The sequence below is a fragment of the Phanerochaete carnosa genome (genome assembly GCF_000300595.1).
Source record: "Phanerochaete carnosa HHB-10118-sp unplaced genomic scaffold PHACAscaffold_7, whole genome shotgun sequence".
NCBI lineage: Eukaryota > Fungi > Basidiomycota > Agaricomycetes > Polyporales > Phanerochaetaceae > Phanerochaete > Phanerochaete carnosa.
In genome coordinates this window covers 2582420-2600467 of record NW_006767634.1, presented here as the reverse complement: position 1 = coordinate 2600467, position 18048 = coordinate 2582420, and the positions used below count along the sequence as shown (strand labels likewise).

The following is an 18048-nucleotide window of genomic DNA, read 5'->3' as shown; positions in this document are numbered from 1 at the left end:
TGACAGAACACTCATGTGCTGGATTCTTGAGAGTGGCCGCATACAAAGTAAGGTAGGAAGTTAGGACCACAGTCACACAAAGGCCAGAATCAAGAATTGCAGGGGCTTTGTTCCGGCATTGGAAACATGTGGGCCACAAATCAAAGATGTTGAGTCAAAGGTCTGCACAGTGGGCGCAGTGACTACCAGTAACACATTTGCTCTGCCACCATTGATGCAAGCTGAGATGGGGTTTCTGGTCATGGGAAGCCAAAATGTAACATTAAGCTGCTCCAGCATGCTGAAGAAGACCTGACGCAGGCATCAGCTACTGTGGAACTAGGAATGCCACTGCCATCTGCCTTTATGTAATTTAAATCCAGCCGGCATAAGCTGCATAGGTCTTTTGGCTCAATTGTGTGGAAGAATCTGGACTCTTTTCCTTTTCTTTTTCTTTGTTTTAAGGCGATGACCAGTTACTGTGCTTGCATAAGAGGTGGAATGATGCAGAGTGGGGGATGCAGGTGTATGAGAGTTTTGAACTGTTCTGCTGCTCAGCATTACACATGTCCTGGTGTGCTGATGCCACATACAGTCTATGGCATCTGCCATTGAGGAGTGTGACCAGTGTTACTTACTTGGATGTGTGCCATGTCCCGATATCTCATGGTCCAAGAGTTTTAGTTTGGTAGCACAAACATCCAAACTTATTATGTTACACCAGACTAGCCACACCGGCTTGGACATTCATAAGCACCCAAATCCACTAAGCATCTTAAGTCCTGGCTGAGACATGGTCCTAGCTGAGACACAATCCTGGCTGAGAGATGGTCGTGGCTAAGACATTGTAATTAGTGTAATCATAATAAAACAATCACACAGCAAGTGTGAATTGAACCCACCAGTTGCCCAATAAACACTAACACTTGCACCACCAGACCATACACTCTAACTGTTAGGTACTGACCTAACAACCTTTCTTCAGCCACTCATGTGGCTGACATCTCAGCCACAGTCCAAAGGCTTAGCCATGCAGAAACTGGCCTGCTCACCATTGCCTTTGTAGTGTTCCCAAGCTCATTTGGTTCAGTCCTGCTGTGCTGTACAGCTGGGCACGTACTGCCTGCCACTCGCTCTACGAAGGTGTGAGAGCAGCTTACTTACATCTGTGAAAACCTGCGTGAGCTTGCTCACTGGCTCAGTATACGGTCTGCAAACACAGTGTTGTGATTCTATATGCCTTGCGCTCTCTCTAATGTACTTTAGTGCTTATTATTGCCACTCTCTTGTGCCGTCCCCTCTTTGACTGCCTTCCACCTCTATCCTCAACCACCTCACACCTTCTATCAGCTTCACTTCCATTGCCTCATCACTTAGGCTTCTGAGTGCCCCCAGATAAGCCTCCAATTCTTGTTTCTGTGTTGTTACTCGCCATGGACTGTGTACACTGCCCACTCCTCTATTTCCACAACCTTGCACTTCCAATCCTTTGCACACCATCCTTCAGCTTAGAACCATTGTGTGGTCTTCTGAGTGCTCCAGGTAAGTCTCCAATTCTTGTTTCCGTGTTGTTACTCACCATGGACTGCATCCACTGCTCACTCCTCTATCTCTACAACCTTGCACTTCCAACTCTCTGCGCACCATCCTTTGACTTAGAATCATTGTGCGGTCTTCTGAGTGCTCTAGGTAAGTCTCCAATTCTTATTTCCATGCTGTCACTCACTATGGACGGCGCTGTCTGCTGCCCACTGCCCACTCCTCTATCTCCAACAACCTTGGACTTCCAACCCTCTGCGCACCGTCCTTCAACTCAAAAGCCCTTTTCAATTGTCTGGAAGGAAGTTTAGAGTGGTTTCTCCCAGGTAAGTCTTTAGTTCTCGGTTCAGTGTCATTGCTCACCATACAACCCACTGTCTTTTGCCTCCTCCACACCCTCTATCCTTGACTACCTCACACCTTGTATCCTCTACGCGCTGTTGTTCGGTTCACCAGCCATCTTCAATCATCTGGAAGGTGGTTCAGAGCCATTATTACAGGTAAGTCTTCATTCTTGGTTTAGTGTTGTTGCTCATCATACAACTGCCTTCTCCACACTCCTCTATCCTCGACTACCTTGCATCTTGTGCCCAGTGCCAACTGCCATTGTAGCTCATACTTACTGTACGCTCTCAAACTGCCATGGCCCTCAGTCCTCAAGCTCAACTCCTTTGCATCTTGTGCCCAGTTCTGACCACTGTTGCATTTGCGCTCAGCATCCAACCGTACAAAAGAAGTTGAGGAGGTGGGAGCTAATCAGTTGAAGGTGGTTGCCGGATTCTCAACTGATTCCTCATACTTACCATACGCTTTTGAACTACCACAGCTGTCAGTTCAAAAGCTCAACATGTCTGGCAACCAGAAGAGCTTGAGGCAATGGAACACAAACTGTACAATTGGCTTGTATCAATTTTTTGCGCAATACAGGGTGAGAGTTTGATGGGGGCAGTAAGGAGGCTAATGGAGACCAAGGTGAAGCATGCCACTTTGTAAATGCTGTCGCCCTGCAATTAGACTAATGAGACTTACCTGGGTACATATATATATATATAAATTAAGAAATGACTGGCATGTCTTATTCCTCGATCCCAGCTGATATTCTGTGCAGCCATTACAGTGGGAATGCATTCTTGAAGAAGTAGTGAAGTTGAGCATACATGTATGAGCAACTTGTAGACAGATGCTTCTCGGCATTCAAAGATATTCCAGAAATCAATGTGGTGAGTATCAGCATGTTTCCTCGTAATCTCATCTCTTATTCTCTCGACAGTCCAAGATATACCACTATGTGGAAAATGAAACAGGTTGCTGGATCAAGTACATCTACAACCCCGAATTGATCTCTTACACAACACATGTATAGGAGCAGCATGCCCTGCTGTTGGCTGGTCCTGCCATTGGCCTCTCAAGCAGAAAGCCTCTCTTTCCAGGTGTTTTGGTAAGGGGCCTCACTACTCTATCGCTGAGTTTCATGCTCGGTTGCGCTGCTTGGAAATTATTGTAACTACAGTAAGATTGTAGTATTGTACATGGTATGTCTGAGCCACAGTAATGTCTGAGCCACACCAGTGTGGAAAATTGGTAATATATGGTAATTCTGTTTCTACACTTTCAAGAGCTTATGCCCTAGTGGTGTGATGTGTTGAGGTTACTTTTAGGTCACAGGTTCAATTTCTGCTTATGACATTTTTTGGGCTTTTCAGAAATTCTCAAGCACGTCTTAGCCACTCAGGCGCTTCTGGGTGGCTAGTCTGGTGTAACTCAATAAGTTTCCATGTTCAGGCTGCTGAACTGAATCAGCTCCAATACTTTAGAGCTCGGAACCAAGTACTTGTATGCCGAGAGAGTCCATCAGCACACAGAAGCAATACTTGACAAGTAACATGCCAAGTGTGGACGCAGCATGCGGTGTTCTCACCTGTGATGTGAGTGCATTGTGTGTCGCCTGAGCAGCAAACAAGCAGTTGCCACGAGGGAAGTTAAGAGTGGCGGTGGCAGCTTGCCAACTAGAGGTACATTTGAGAAGCAGCACTATTCTTCTTTTGTGTATCAGCAGCAAGAGATGTTGTGTAGTTCAAGACACCACATGCAGAGCCGTGGCCAGACTTAGCCGAGCTCGATAGTGTGGTGGTGGTTCTGTGCGGTCGGTACAGGAAATGCCACATGGCAAGACGGTTCCTGGCAGGGACAAATACTAGTGGGTGCTCTCGCCGGCCATGTCGATGGATCATGCCGAGTGCCACAAAGACGATAGCACCTCCATTTTTATCTGACGTCTAGCAGTGTGTCGCCTGGCCCGACACTCATTTGAGTGTTTGCCTTTTGGGTGGTGTCTTGAAAGAGGTTGCAAGCTCTACTTCAGCTGTACTATAGTTAATAGCAGCTTAGTAGTACTTACAGACATGGTTTCATAAAAGTTTGTGTCAAGTTCAGAAACAACATTTGCAACGCACCCAGTTTATCCTCAGAATAGGTCGTTGCCACATCCATTAAGCAGCATTTCTGGCATTTTTTGATACAACTAGTGTTGCGGAAGAAAGTCAGGTGTAACTTACTGGTAACTTACTTTTCTGACAGGCATACTGAAAATAGCAGTGTAAGTTAGTGTAAGAAAGTCTCGATCAATGAGTTTTGGGATCCAATGGCACGACAGGGCATGTGCCAGCCTAAGCATGATGGTTACAAGCTAGGCAAATATTTTTGTGATTTTTGGTGGAATTAATCTGTCATCTGTGCCAGTGCAAGTGAAATTACTGCCGGAAATATGTTCTCGCTTGCACTACAGACAACAGGGAAGCCGATGTAGATTCTGTATTCACAATTCCGCACAAGTCTATTGATTGTCTACCCTCATGAAGTGGCTCTTTCAGTGGCGGTTGACAGAGACCATGTCAAGACTGTTGAGTCAGCAAATATATTAGAAGATGAATGGTTCACATTCAATGCCAACAGCTGAAATAGCTGCGCTCCGCCAAGATATGAAGACTATTGAGGGGCCACTGAATGTGGCTCCACTCTGAATGTATGGGCAGCCAACCAGTTGACTTCACTGTATCAAACACCGTTCCCCATGACAAGCGTGGTTTGACGCTGCACGGCATTGGTCAAGACTTGTGTCACTTGCATACAGCATGACGTGGCGGTATCTTCCACTTTAGTGACAATCATTGCGTCATAGCAGTTGCGGATGTACCCCGATGGACTGTAGAGTATGGCGACCCGTTGAACGATTACGCTGTACCAATGTTCGATGCAAGCTCTGCAGGCGGCCGGCAATCCAAGGGCTCTCATCTGGTTCCTGGCACTTCCTGCAAGAGAACAAGCAGGTCAATATCGGCATCTCATCTGGCCGGATCACGAAGCCTACCTCGTGCTGCAGAGGAGATGAGCTCGACGCTCTCGGTTGAGAGCTCTCCCGATGAGCCCGAGCTAAACCTCAGCCTCTCTGCCTTGGAAGCACTGCTAACAGAAGAGGTACCAGAGTCATCTGAATTAAGAAAAGACGTAGCGGCACTGCCGGGGGTGGCCTCGGAGTCCTCCAGTGTCCCGACGCTGAGCCAACTTACAACTGACCCTGTAACTTACACGCTTTTCTTACATTTACTTACCGTAACTTATATATTAGACGCCTATGTAAGAAATGGGAACTTACATCCCTTACTTACAGCCTTATGACCATTACTTTCTGACACCGGTAAGTTACACCGACGGGTAGTTTCTTCCGCAACACTAGACGCGACCCTCGTCGCTGTCCGGACTCTTATGCACACCCAACCTCTTCAGCAGCATTGGTCCAACGTAAAGCAGTCTCGACAGCGGCAAATGCGTCGAACGCGGGAGCCGATCTCGCATGGGCAAGTTCGCCTTACGCGTGTGGGAACCATGAAGCGCGGAGGACGGTATGGTGTTGCGATTGCGACAGCGCCGTGAAGTCAGCAGGTCAGTTCTGCGGTGTGCTTCTGTCTTACGTGGGACAGCCAGGCCAGTCACGACCCTACCTAACATCAAATACTAGGCTCGACGGCGATGGCGACTCCTACTTCCACTCTTGCTCTTGCGTACGGACCAACGCGCAGAAATGTTTCTCCGCCGTGGAGCCCCTTCGGCCTTGCGCAGACACCTGGCCTCGAAGGCATCTCATCACCGCAGAGCGGCGTCAACCGGTGCGGCCCTTCAGAATAAGAACAGCGAGGGCACAATCGAAGAGATATTCAGCTCGTTTCACGAATCGCCTCCGTTTCCTGAACGATTTGCGCACCTCAAGCAGCAGCTGTGGACTGACGGCCTTGTTGAAAGTTGGAGGGAAGTGCTGAAGGAGCTGGAGGACGCTACCGGGAACGTGATAGCTCGCGGGAGTCAGGTCCGTTCCGTCGCTATACTCTATAGACTGCGTTGCTAACCAGTCGCAGAGTGTGCCAGAGATTCCGTACTCGTCGCTCAACGCAGGACTCTCTGCAAATGAAATCGAAGCCATGAAATCGTCTGGATGTGCCATCATCCGCGGTGCTGTCCCGGAAGCGGAGGCACGCGACTGGATTCGCGCCACGCGCGAATACATCACCGCAAACAAGGCGAATATTAAAGGTGCGTGGCGTATGGATGTGCCTTCTGCGGTTTGCCAACGTGAAAGTACTGTGCATGCAGGGTCGCCGGCAGAGAATATCGTGTTCTACGAACTCTACGGAAGCCCTGCCCAGATCCAGGCGCGCTCTCACCCACACGTCATCAAGACGCACGAATCGCTTCTCGCCTCCCTCTTCCATGCGTCTCCAACGACGCCTGTCTCCCTCCACACCCCCATATCCTACTTCGACCGCCTGCGCATCCGGCCCCCAGGCCCGTCCCAATTCACGCTCGGGCCGCACATGGACGGGGGCAGTATCGAGCGGTGGGAGGACGAACAATACCGCAGGGCGTACAGCACGATCTTCCAGGGCGGGAGCGGCTGGCGGGGCTACGACGCGTGGGACCTCACCGAGCGGGTCGGCGCGAACCAGGATCTGTACAACGCGCCGTGAGTGACCCATGTCCTCTGCTCGCGCACCGCCACCCTGACCGGCCTCCGCACAGCAACCAGTGCTCGATTCTCCGCCCGCTCCAGGGCTGGCTCTCGCTCTCGCACACGGCGCCAGGAGAGGGCACCCTCCAGGTGCTGCCGCTCCTCAAAGAGGCGACGGCGTACATCATGCTCCGCCCGTTCTTCAGACCCACCGCGCGCGCCGAGCGCGCCGCAGGTGCCAACGGTCAGCCTATATAGCCTCTTCTTCGTCCGCGAGCCCGCGATGCTGAAAACGTCGTCTCTGCAGGCGGCAGGCCCCTGCTCGACTTTGGCAGCTGGGAACCCGCGCTCGACGTGCCCGCTTTCCCGGGCTCCGTCCCTGCGAAGGCGCAGGTCCTCAGCGACGCGACGCACCCGCACCTGCGGCTCGACGCTGGTGGTGTGCTCGTGAGCGTGCCGGCGGTGCGCCCTGGCGACCAGGTCTTCTGTGCGTCCCTACCATTTTTCTTCTGGCCGAAACATCAACACTGAGCTGAGCTGAGTGTGCACCCAGGGCACTGCGACCTCGTGCACGCCGTCGAGGCCGCGCACACCGGCGCGCACGACTCCGCGGTGCTGTACGTCCCCGCCGTCCCGTTCACGGTCGGAAAGTGCGTTTTTTTCCGCCACGCTGAACCACTCCACGTGCCAAAAGCTGATGCCGCACCTCCCTTTTTCTTTCGTAGCGCCGGGTACCTCCGCTCGCAGCTCCTGAACTTCGCCCAGGGCCTGCCCGCGCCAGACTTCCCCGGCGGGCCCGGCGAGGCGGGATTCGTCGGGCAGAACACGCCCGCGGACGTCAAAGGAGCTGAGGCAATGAAGGTCTTTGGTCTCGAGGCGTACACCGAAGAGGACGTCATGGCGCGCAAGGGGCGGATCACCGAGGGCGAACGGGAGGCGCTGTACCAGGGCAACATGATTTTGTTCTGAGGGCGCGCGTCGCGGGGAGGTCGTGAGTGGCGTGGGGTGGGTGAGTGCTATGGTTTGTTGCAGCGAACAGGGTGTGCTCATTGCCGTGCGCCCAGAATTTTCATGTACTTATTTTCATGCGAAATGAAATGCTTATTCATATATGATTTACTGGGCCTGTGCACGGCATTCACGCGGTAGGCCTACCCGGTCAACCTTCGACTATTCGCTAGGCCGAGGCCGAGCTTACGTGCCACGGTGAGTGCAGGGGAAACAAAGACTGGTCGGCGTCCGACTTGGAAACCGCCTCGGTACGCGATCTTCTCGGTCGTCTAAGCACTCGCGAATGCGCAGGGTGTATTTCACATTGCGTGGCTCGCCGCCAATGGTTTCTCGAGAAGACCTCACTTCCGGCAATGAGCAATACAGCCACGTATGCATTGTCGGCAAGCGTCTTGAGCACAAAGGCCGATATAACCGGCAGTCCGGGTAGTCGCGAAAAGATGCTTAGGGACCGCTCCTGCCGCGACGCGTATGCATCAGCCTGGATGCCGGAGCACTGCATATATACAAGAGCGCCAGGCGGCCTCGTCTCCAAGATAATTCGACCTGGAAATGGCTGAATATAATGGTGAGTCGGTACAAAGTCAGTATATTTTAGCTCGAGCTGACACCGAGCTTCTACTAGGTGCAGAGCTAATCCCTGCCGACGGACACGACACTTACCCCGCCGTGGACCCTAAGCACGCAGATCTGGGCGGCAAAGTTGTTCTCGTCACCGGTGCCTCCAAGGGCATTGGTCGAGCGATTGCCCTCGCAGTGGCGCAAGCAGGCGCGTCGGGCCTCGTCCTACTCGCCCGCTCGAACCTGGACGTCGTCAAGCAGCAGTGCCTCGCGGCCCAGGGTCCCGGCCGTCCGCTCGAAGTGCTCACCCTCGCCGCGGACATCACCGACACCGACCAGGTCGCCGCTGCGGCTGCGCACGTGGAAACGACGTTCGGGCGCGTCGACGTCGTCGTCAACAACGCAGGCTACCTCGAACGCTGCGGCCGCATCGCGGACAGCGACCCCGAGGAGTGGTGGAGCGTCTGGAACACCAACGTCCGCGGGACGTACGGCGTCACGCGCGCCTTCCTCCCGCTCCTCATCCGGTGCGGCGGCGACAGGACGATCGTGAACGTCTCCAGCACCGGCGCGCACACCTTCAGCCCGCGGTACTCTGCGTATTCGGTAAGGCCTCATGTCGTTCTGCGCTCGTTCCGTTGGGGTCTGACCGCCGCTGCCCCCTTGGTAGACGTCGAAGCTCGCACTGCTGCGCTTCACCGAGTTCGTGAACGTCGAGTACGGCGCTCAGGGCGTGCTCGCGTACTCGGTCCACCCAGGGTCCGTCGAGTCCGACATGTCCTTGAGTATGCCGGAAGACATACTGGCGCAGGGCGTGCTCGTCGACACGCCCGAGCTGGCCGCGCACACGATCGTGTGGCTCGTCCGGGAGCGCCGCGACTGGCTCGCTGGGCGGTTCGTGGACGCTCGGTGGGACGTGGAGGCGCTGGTTGCAAAGAGGCAGGAGATCGTTGGCGGGGACAAGCTCAAGGTTCGCATGGTCGTTTAGCATAGGACTCACCGTTCCTGTTGTAATACCCGCGGGTCAGGGTTATGTCCAAGCAATCAGGGTGGAGGTGAATAAAAGCCGCAGTGCCATGCTTCAAAGGAAGGTGCCTCCCGTCGATCTTGCCAGTCCCTTCTCGCATATTTAGCCGTCTCCGCGATCCCCGAAGCACTCCCGAAGGACGTCGCGCACACCTGACAAACGCTACGCTACCCTTGCGCACGTATGTTTCCTAATTTTCTCAGTAAGATGTCATCAGCGGGACACGCCTGCAGTATACGAACGGCGGTCAAAGAAAGTGAAGCTCACTGGACGTTGACACAAGCCTCTTTTATCCAATCTTCCGCGTCTGTGCCTCCTCCCGCCACTTGCATAGTGCACAACGCTCAACAGCGGCCCCTGAGGAAGCGAGGCATTGCATTTGAAGCTGCGCGCTGTGGAGGACTCGGAAGTTTCTACGTGTGGTTTGGCGCTCGTTATATGCGGGGCCTGACTTCCAGCCCATCATATATCGAACACCGACGAGGGCAGAAGGGATAACGAAGAGCCTTGACTCTCACTAAAAGTACTCTCACACCACAGCTTGTACCCGCGCCCGTCGCGAGTGTACGTCTGTCTCTGTAATGATGTCCCAATATCTCAGTTACGAGATCGTCGAAAGTCATGGGATGGACGATTGACGACTCTACGGGGTCGCCGGGAGCTGGAGGTGGAGAACGAGTCATGAGGCCTTAAGGCAGCAGAGCGTTCAGTTCGTGAAGTTGGCCTAGATGCAGTTTCTAGCTCTCTCCTCACTGATGGGAGCATCGAAGCTAAATTGGGCATTTATGCCAGTCCATTTCATTATGACATACTACATATCGGCAAAGACATTGTCAAAAAGTCGAGGCCGGAACAGGGTATTTCGAGGCGCGACTTTTCGCTACATCTTCGCCCTCGGGGCGTCTACAGTCACCTTTCGCTGATCTTGCTCAGGATTATACAACCCCAGTTCAGCCGCCTTGATCAGAATAGCCTGCGAATGAAATTTAGCTCCAGCTCGCATGAGAAAAAAATTTGTGGGTACCAGCTGCTTTGACATAAACCGACAGTTGAAGAAATCCCCAATGGCGTACCATAGCTGTTCAACGTCAGTATCTAGGCGTTGCGCGAGAGCAATTTATTTACCGCTGGATGGCCTGAGGGCCTAAAACATCCATTGATTTCGCTCTCTTCGTCAAGTCCCCAGGTCTCGCTCGTGCGGTCAATCACCCCCTCACCGAAAGTGTGCTTTTGGACATCGCGAAGGAGCTCGTAGCCCGTCCTGAAGTTATGTCAGTGGGCGGATTATCGATTATTAGAGGACGCCTACGCAAATATCACCACATCCGCGGGTAGCTTGGATCCGTCGGAAAAGATCAAGCCGTCTGTCGCGAAGGACTTCGGACTAGAGCCTTGCTTGATCTTGATTTGACCCGACGCAATGAGGTCCGCCCCACCCTTGTCCATCCCTGTGAAATATCAGATAGTCATCTGTACGCAAAGAAGAAAGGTCATACAGTAGCCTAGCAGAGATTGTAAGCGCTACCATCACTTGGATTTCTCAATTAATTCATGACTTACCTCCACCGCGCTCAAAGACCATGAGAAATTGCCCCTCCCCCTCGGGCCCTAAGTACAAATTGAGTCCGCCTTTGCGTAATTTGTCGTGTAGCTCCTTCTCGCGCGCCCAGAGTACCTCAGGCATACTCTGGGCCATCTCCTTGAAGAACCCGAGCGGCTGCGCCGAGAACTTGAAGTCGCCGACAGCAACGGGCTCGCCAGGGAGCCAGTTGTGCCGCATGTCACCCTTGACAGAGCTTCGCGAGACGACGCAAGTCTGCGAGCGCTGCACCATGGTCACCGACGCCGCACCTCCCGTGGCGAGGTCCTGGCAGATGTCGATAGACGAATTCCCGGCGCCGACGACAATAACGCGTTTACCTGCGAAGGGCGCAGGTTCGACGAACTGTGCCGCGTGCAGTACCGTGCCTGCGAAGCTGGTCTGGTCGGGTAGGTCGGGCACTCGTGGCGCGCCGAGTACGCCCGTTGCGAGCACGATGTGCTTGGGGCGCAGCGTCACATTCTTGCCGTCGCGATCGATGGAGACGTGCCAGACACCCTCGGATTCATCATATTGGGGCTGCGCAGCGAGGGTGCTCTTCGTCCAGATAGTAAGGTGCTGGTTGACGGCATACGACTCAAACCAGCTCGCGAGTTTATCCCTTGGCGCGTACTCGGGCCAATCAGACGGGAAGGGCTGATACAACACTACGCCGTGCCCGCTCAATGAAAATAGTACCCAGAGAACATTGGAGCTCACTTGGAGAATAGAAGTCCGGAGTATGAAGGGCAAGACTCTTGTACCTCTTTTTCCAATTGTCGCCGATGCGCGCATTCTTCTCAATGACCAAGGTCGGGATGTCCATCTGCCGGAACCTCGCAGCAGTGCTCAAGCCACATTGTCCAGCTCCAACTATAAATGTTTCGTAACCGCAAAGCCTACAAGTAGCGTATATGACTCACTAATGAGAACATGAGGGTCAGTCTCGATCTTCGCCTTTCGTTCAGCCTCGAGCACATCCCAGGTCCGACCGGAGGCTTCCCAGTCGAGAGCGACGTTCATCGGCTCAGGATGTGCTTTGAGGTCGAGCGCAATCATGCCAACGGTGATAGCTTGCCAAGTGCCATCCTCAACCTGCCGCAAGTGTGCATAGCCTCGGCAGATAGCATATCGCGTCTCGTACTTGAACCCGGTCTCGACACCAACCCGGTCACCTGTTGGAGCGAACGACTCGCGCGGTGTGTAAAACGGGTCTGTCTCGAGAGCGATATTGAAAATCTGGGCTTGGGAGAGATGGTTCGATTCTGTAAGGTAGCGCTGGATTGCCTCTCGTCCACGAAGGGAGCGGGTGTCCCAGACGAAAGTGAGAACGTCCCTTAGCCAGCCCTCTGGAAGGAACGTCGCTGCGACACGCTGTGCATCGCCATCACTGATTGCGCGGGCGAATGCTGCGAGCCAGTTTGCGGTAATGGAATGTGTGTCGGTTAACGAGGTCATTGGGAGGAGCGGCGGCAATGGGAGTCACGGTGAGAGTGGGGGTAGTGAGAAACCGGTTTTGCTTATCGTTTTGCATAACGTGGTTAGCCTTGAGAAAGGCCCGCAGCCGTGGGCACCCCCTTTGGTAAGCCTCTGGCATATTGCAGTTATCTGGCATCAGGTGTACGCGACAAGAGTCGTCCGACCCTGATATGTTTCCCAGGGTTCAATACACTATTGGGCGGTTTGAAATGATGCCATGAGAATCAAGAACAGGGTTCCTCCTTCCGAATGTAAGCCGCGGCTCCGACTCGGATCATTTGCAGGATTCCGATCGTAATATTAGACTCGTACGGTGTGTACTGGCGAACGAGGACCAACTCTGAGCCGGTCTAGTGTAACCGTAACTATTAGGCACTTACGGTAATCACGAAAATCTCTGGGCTGCGCAGGCGAGCCGGATGGTACCGAAGTAACGCTAATATCAGATGATTGAATACAAACGGGCGCGAAGTACGAGCCGATTCAGTTTGGCGGCACAGACACGCAAACTTATTAAGTTACACCAGACTAGCCGCTCATAAGCGCCCAAGTGGCTAAGACACGCTCGAGAATTTCTGAAAAGCCCAAAAAATGGCACAAGCAAAAATTGAACCCACAGCCTGAAAGTAACTGCAGCATGCCATACCACTAAGGCATAAGACCTTGCAAATGTATGGTCAGAATTGCCCTATAATATTGCTTTTCTGCCTTGAAGTCTCCTACATTTTAGCCAATGATTTACATATTAAAGCAGTGGAATGTAATTGTACAAAGGTATATTCTGATGTTATGGCTAAGACACCAGTGTGGCTGAGACATGAAGACATTGAATATTTGCTATTGATTCCACTTGAGTTACTGAGTATAATTTATCTGCTCAGGTGTCTTAGCCATAGTGGTCGAGGGTCCAGTCCTAAGGACTGGTTAGGACTGGGACTGAGACTGAGACTGGACTAATTAGGACTGGGTATGGTCCAGTCCTATGTCAGTCCAGTCTTGGTCACAGTCCTTAGTCCCAGCTGGCCTCGGGTGTTCTTAGGACTGGTCATAACCGGTCAGGACCAGTCATAGACTGATTAAAAATAATGAAACTGGCATCCAGAGAATGGCCTGGCCACTGGCATATGTATAGTTTAATTTCTGAAGAGCTGCTATGCTCTTGTAAGCTTATCCGGTTATATAGGGAACTTAAGCTAGAGTCTATGCATTATTTAAAACTCCAATTAGATTTATTTGAAAGTGAATACATACTCAGTGAAAGCCGCAGTGTGACAGAAGTGTGACTAGCTACCAAGTGTGATCAAACTATACAGAACATTCGGCATATGCCGAATTTTTCTGGCAAAGTTGTGGGAAATGACATACCAGAAGCAGTAAGAAATTTGTTCCACATCAGGATGGCAAAGTCCGCTGAAAAGAAAGCACTAAAGGCTGCAGTGCAGAAAGCCGCTGGGAAAGCGTCCACAACTGCCACACTTACTTCTAAGCACAAGAGCAGCGTGACCTCCGACATAGAGGAAACTAGCAATGCACCGAAGAAGCGGCCAAAGCGTCTGTGCCAACTGTCTCACCATGCTAAAGAGGCCAAGGAAGCCGAAGAATATGAAGATGCAGATGATGAAGATGCAGACTCCAGCAATGGCAGCAGCTCCACAGATGATGACAATAATAACAAAGTAATCGAAGTGAACATGGGCTCTGTTGACAGTGAAGCCCTTATTGAAGTCGACGTAAGTGCCGTGTTCATTCAGTGTCTGCATGGCTCACCACATTGGATAATGTCTTCCCACAGGATGATGAAGTTGTGCTTAAAGAAGCTGAGGTAATTGCTCTGAAGGGCGAGACGACCCGTGGCCTTGACCTCTTTTTCACTGTGAGCACTAAGCTCAAAATCAAGGGCCCTCCTGATGGCAGTATTACTGTGGAAAGTGGCCGGTGGTGCACAGTGTGCAGGTGAGTGCACGCTACTACTTGAGTTCTACTGCAAGCACTCACCGCTGTCATTAGAGATGATCCCAAAGCAAAGGGATTCAAGCATCACCCTCAGATATGGCTCGTTGGAGGCAACTCAAGTTTGTGCCGCCACATTGTCTCACGCCACTACGCACTTTACCAAACGTGCTGCAAGGAAGCAGACATCAAGGAGAGCAAAGAGGCTATCCCTGTCAAAGTTTGCAAGGCACACAAAACGGCAGCTGCAGCATCTTCTAAGACAACAAAGACTGTCACTCAGTTGTCACTAGATGGCATTGTTCAGAAGCTTGTGAAGATACCAGAGTTCACCAAGTGGACGGCCCTCAATGCCATTAGCACAATGATCGTAGTATCCAACTTGGTGCGTACCTTATTTGATGATCCGAGAGTTCCTCCGGCTGATTGTTGAATGCTTACTTAGCCTCTTGCGCTTGCAGATGAAGTTGCGTTCACTAACACACTTGTTGTCATGTGCCCAAAAACCACGTGTGAAGAGCTCCCGACAACTTGGACAGTGCGGCAGAACATCTGCAACAAGTTTGTTGAGTATATCAGTAACACCAAGACGGCGATCGAGAATGCTCCTGGTGAGATCTCTGTTAGTTGGGACCTATGAACGTGTGAACACACAAGTGATTCATGCTTTGGCATTACAGGTCAATGGATCGATGTCTCTCCCGATGGCTGGAAGCTTCGGTCAGAGGTATTAGGCTTCAATGTTGTTGTTGGCGCGCATGATGGCCAGAACCTTGGACGGTACTTCTTGAAGTTTCTCGAGCACATAGGCATTGTCTCAAAGACAAAAAGCAAGGTGATGTACGCTTAATTTTAACTGTTATTACTTGACTCACCTTATTTACAGCTTGGCTACGTTACTGCAGATAACGCAAGCAATAATGACACAACAGCACTCAAAGTCAAGACTGAATTTGCTCGCTGCGGCATTGCTGGCTGGAGTGCAGAGGAATGCAAGCTTAGGTACATCATGTATCAATATTCCTGATGCTTCTACTGATACCACTTGTTGTTTAGCTGTCTGGCGCATGTAGTCTCCTTGGGCACAGAGGTTTTTATGGCCGCGGTAACTAAGGTGGCTGTGCTTGAGTTGAAGCAGTCCATCTGGGACTACGACCCGAGTGCCAATGAAAATCTTCTTCGTGACAGTCTCAACATTATTGCCGCTATTTGCACACTTATTATCAAGATATTTCAGCCATGACGCTTGCCTTTATATATTTTATCCTATTAACTTCGTGTAGATACAGGCCTCGGGACAGTGTAAGCAGCGCTTCCAGCAACTTCAAGTTGAGAACGGCATCGCCAAAGCACTTGTCATACTGCTACAGAACAACACCCGATGAGGCAGCGCATACAAGACGTTAACGCACGCACATAAACTTAAGAAGGTTTGTAAATGTCTTCATGAATCGTGCATTTTACTGACCTTTCTCTCAGATCCTCTGGCTTTTTACAGCAACTGCAGATGAGCTCTTCGGTCCAATCACTGTCATTCGCAAGAACGGAAAGGTAGCGAAGAAGATTCTGTGGACTGCATTCATGATTCAAGAGGAGGACTGGGCCTGGATCCAGTTGTGCGCTGATATTCTTGCAGTATGCCACCTTTTCTTATTCCATATCATATGTGAGCACACTGATGAAGCATTAGAATGCAAACAAGTACCAGCAACACTTCTCGGCTGATCGCATTTCCACCCTCCACCGCGCAATTCCTGTGCTGGAGAACTTGTGCGCGTGGTGGGAGAAGGCTGATGACAAGCGCTACAAGAAATTTTACTCTGCACTTCATGATGGCGTCGACAAGCTTAGCAAGTATTACTGGAAGCTTGATGACTCATGTGCATATGTTCTCACACTCCATAAGCTGTTGTCCCATCCTCTCTGTGCTCATGCATCTAGCTTACGTTTAGCATGCAGTTCTTCATCTGTACTATAAGTCGGACTACATAGAGATGAAATGGAGCAGTAAGAAGGAGCAGGAGGAGGCAATGAAGGCAGAAAACCTGGACGCAGTCAACTGGCAAGAACACGCTGAGGAAATCATTGAAAAAGCGGTAAGATATTCATCTGCTTGTGATCTTGAAGCTTGAGCTTACCGGCTATCATAGATGGAGGAGTATTGGCCCAAGCGATTTGGCGCGAAGCAAGATCGGGCAAAGGAAACTGTCACCTCGGCTGGCGGCATTGGAAAAGCAGCTACACAAAGCTCTGCGGCCACCACTGACGATGATGAGGACAACTTTGACCGCTCTCGCAGGGCACGTTTCAGCACGGCAGCTGGTGGTTGGCGCGCTGAACTGAAGCACTACCATGAAGATCCCTGTCCTGACGTCACGAAGAACACTGACACAGTTGCATGGTGGCATGTATGTTCATTGCTGCATGCTGAAAGGCACACACTAACTGCTGGACGTCTAGGCCCACAAGCACATCTATCCTATGCTTGCTAGGATGGCTCTGGACATCCTTGGAATACTTGCATTGTCGGTATTGCGCGAACGGCTCTTCTCACGGGCAAAGCTGGTGAACACCGACCGTTGCTCATTGCTCGGCTCTGATATCTTTGAGGCTCTTGAAGCCCTCAACTTCCACTAGCGCGACATGATTGTTGACTATGCCCAAGTAAACTCAGAGCAGATGGAGGAGGTGGAGCTTGAGATGGAACTTGAAGAGTACAAGGCCTTAGAAGATGCGGAGGTTCTATACAGTGATGCTGAGGATGACAGAAACAGTATTTTGGTGCCTCTCTCTTCTATTCATCACTCGGACGTGTGAGCGGGGTGTTGTTTTTATATTATTTCGATTTTCAAGCACGTGTTCACTGGCGCCTCGTGTGCACGTTGTATAACTTGAAATTAGCTTAGTATTCCACTAGTCTACTTATACATCCTGCTCTGTGTCGAAACCTCTGATTTGTGCGAAATCTACTAGTGGAAGACTGGTCTGAGCCAGTCTAAATCGGTCATAGACCGAATTCAGTTGATGTGGACTTGCGTCAACACACCACGAGGGATGCTGCGTGGATCTAATCAAAAGGCGGCGCCGACGAGGTCTGGCGACAGTGCGTTAGCTTGTTCAGCTAGCCCAGTTAACCAAGTTGTATTAGTGACTATACTACGATACAAACGAAAGCTTACCTAGCCCAGTTAACCAAGAGGTTGAGATGGGGCTAGGTAGCGACAAAGGGACTCCTTATATACTAGTCAGGCTGCGCACGGACCAGGCGTTACATAAGCAACTGCGCTTCGGCGGCTGCTAGTGTTTAGGGGACTTTGGCTGAGAGGCGAGGGCCGGTGTGTCATAGCGTATGACGTTGTCGGGCCGACAGGGATAGGATGTCCGTTGCCGATCGGACTCGGAGATAAACGGGGCCGGTGTGTCATGGCGTATGACGTTGAGCTGATTCAGTTCGGCGGCCTAGACACGGGAACTTATTAAGTTACACCGGACTAGCCACCCAGAAGCGCCCATGAGCGGCTAAGACACGCTGAAGAATTTCTGAAAAGCCCAAAAAATGGCATAAGCGGGAATCGAACCTGAGACCTAGAAGTAACCTCAACGCGCCACGCCACTGGGGCATAAGCTCTTGAAAGTAGAGAAACGGAATTATGATACATTACCATTTTTTCACCTTGTCTTAGCTGCTCAAGTCTTATGTTCTACCACCCATACACTATTTTCCTGATATAAGGCATTTACTGGTGAATTACCCCGCATAGTGTTTCGTTAGCTAAGACCACGGCACGGCTAAGACACCGGCGCGGCTCAGACGTTGGCGTGGCTCAGACGTTACCGTGGCTCAGACACTGGCGTGGCTCAGACGTTACCGTGGCTCAGACATTGGCGTGGCTCAGACGTTACCGTGGCTGGCCGTGGCTAAGC

The 18048-nt window shown here is 51.6% G+C and overlaps 3 protein-coding genes across 3 annotated transcripts; 2 read left to right on the top strand and 1 right to left on the bottom strand.

Moving 5' to 3' along the window:
* The first annotated feature begins 5424 nt into the window (after positions 1-5424).
* PHACADRAFT_176135 (uncharacterized protein) lies at positions 5425-7719 on the top strand. The gene is made up of 8 exons (XM_007398353.1): positions 5425-5457; positions 5534-5878; positions 5928-6102; positions 6163-6532; positions 6589-6743; positions 6825-7004; positions 7071-7167; positions 7243-7719. The coding sequence occupies exons 2-8, from the start codon at positions 5597-5599 to the stop codon at positions 7484-7486; spliced, it is 1503 nt and encodes a 500-aa protein (XP_007398415.1). The 5' UTR covers positions 5425-5457; positions 5534-5596; the 3' UTR covers positions 7487-7719.
* A 361-nt stretch (positions 7720-8080) lies between these two features.
* PHACADRAFT_211397 (uncharacterized protein) lies at positions 8081-9078 on the top strand (the record flags this gene model as incomplete). Its single annotated transcript, XM_007398352.1, has 3 exons — positions 8081-8096; positions 8154-8695; positions 8760-9078. The coding sequence occupies 3 exons, from the start codon at positions 8081-8083 to the stop codon at positions 9075-9077; spliced, it is 876 nt and encodes a 291-aa protein (XP_007398414.1).
* Positions 9079-9844: 766 nt separating this feature from the next.
* Positions 9845-12153, bottom strand: PHACADRAFT_211396 (uncharacterized protein; the record flags this gene model as incomplete). Its single annotated transcript, XM_007398351.1, has 8 exons — positions 9845-10089; positions 10141-10194; positions 10242-10377; positions 10426-10564; positions 10613-10618; positions 10677-11363; positions 11416-11568; positions 11619-12153. The coding sequence occupies 8 exons, from the start codon at positions 12151-12153 to the stop codon at positions 9997-9999; spliced, it is 1803 nt and encodes a 600-aa protein (XP_007398413.1). The 3' UTR covers positions 9845-9996.
* Between the last annotated feature and the right edge of the window lie 5895 nt (positions 12154-18048).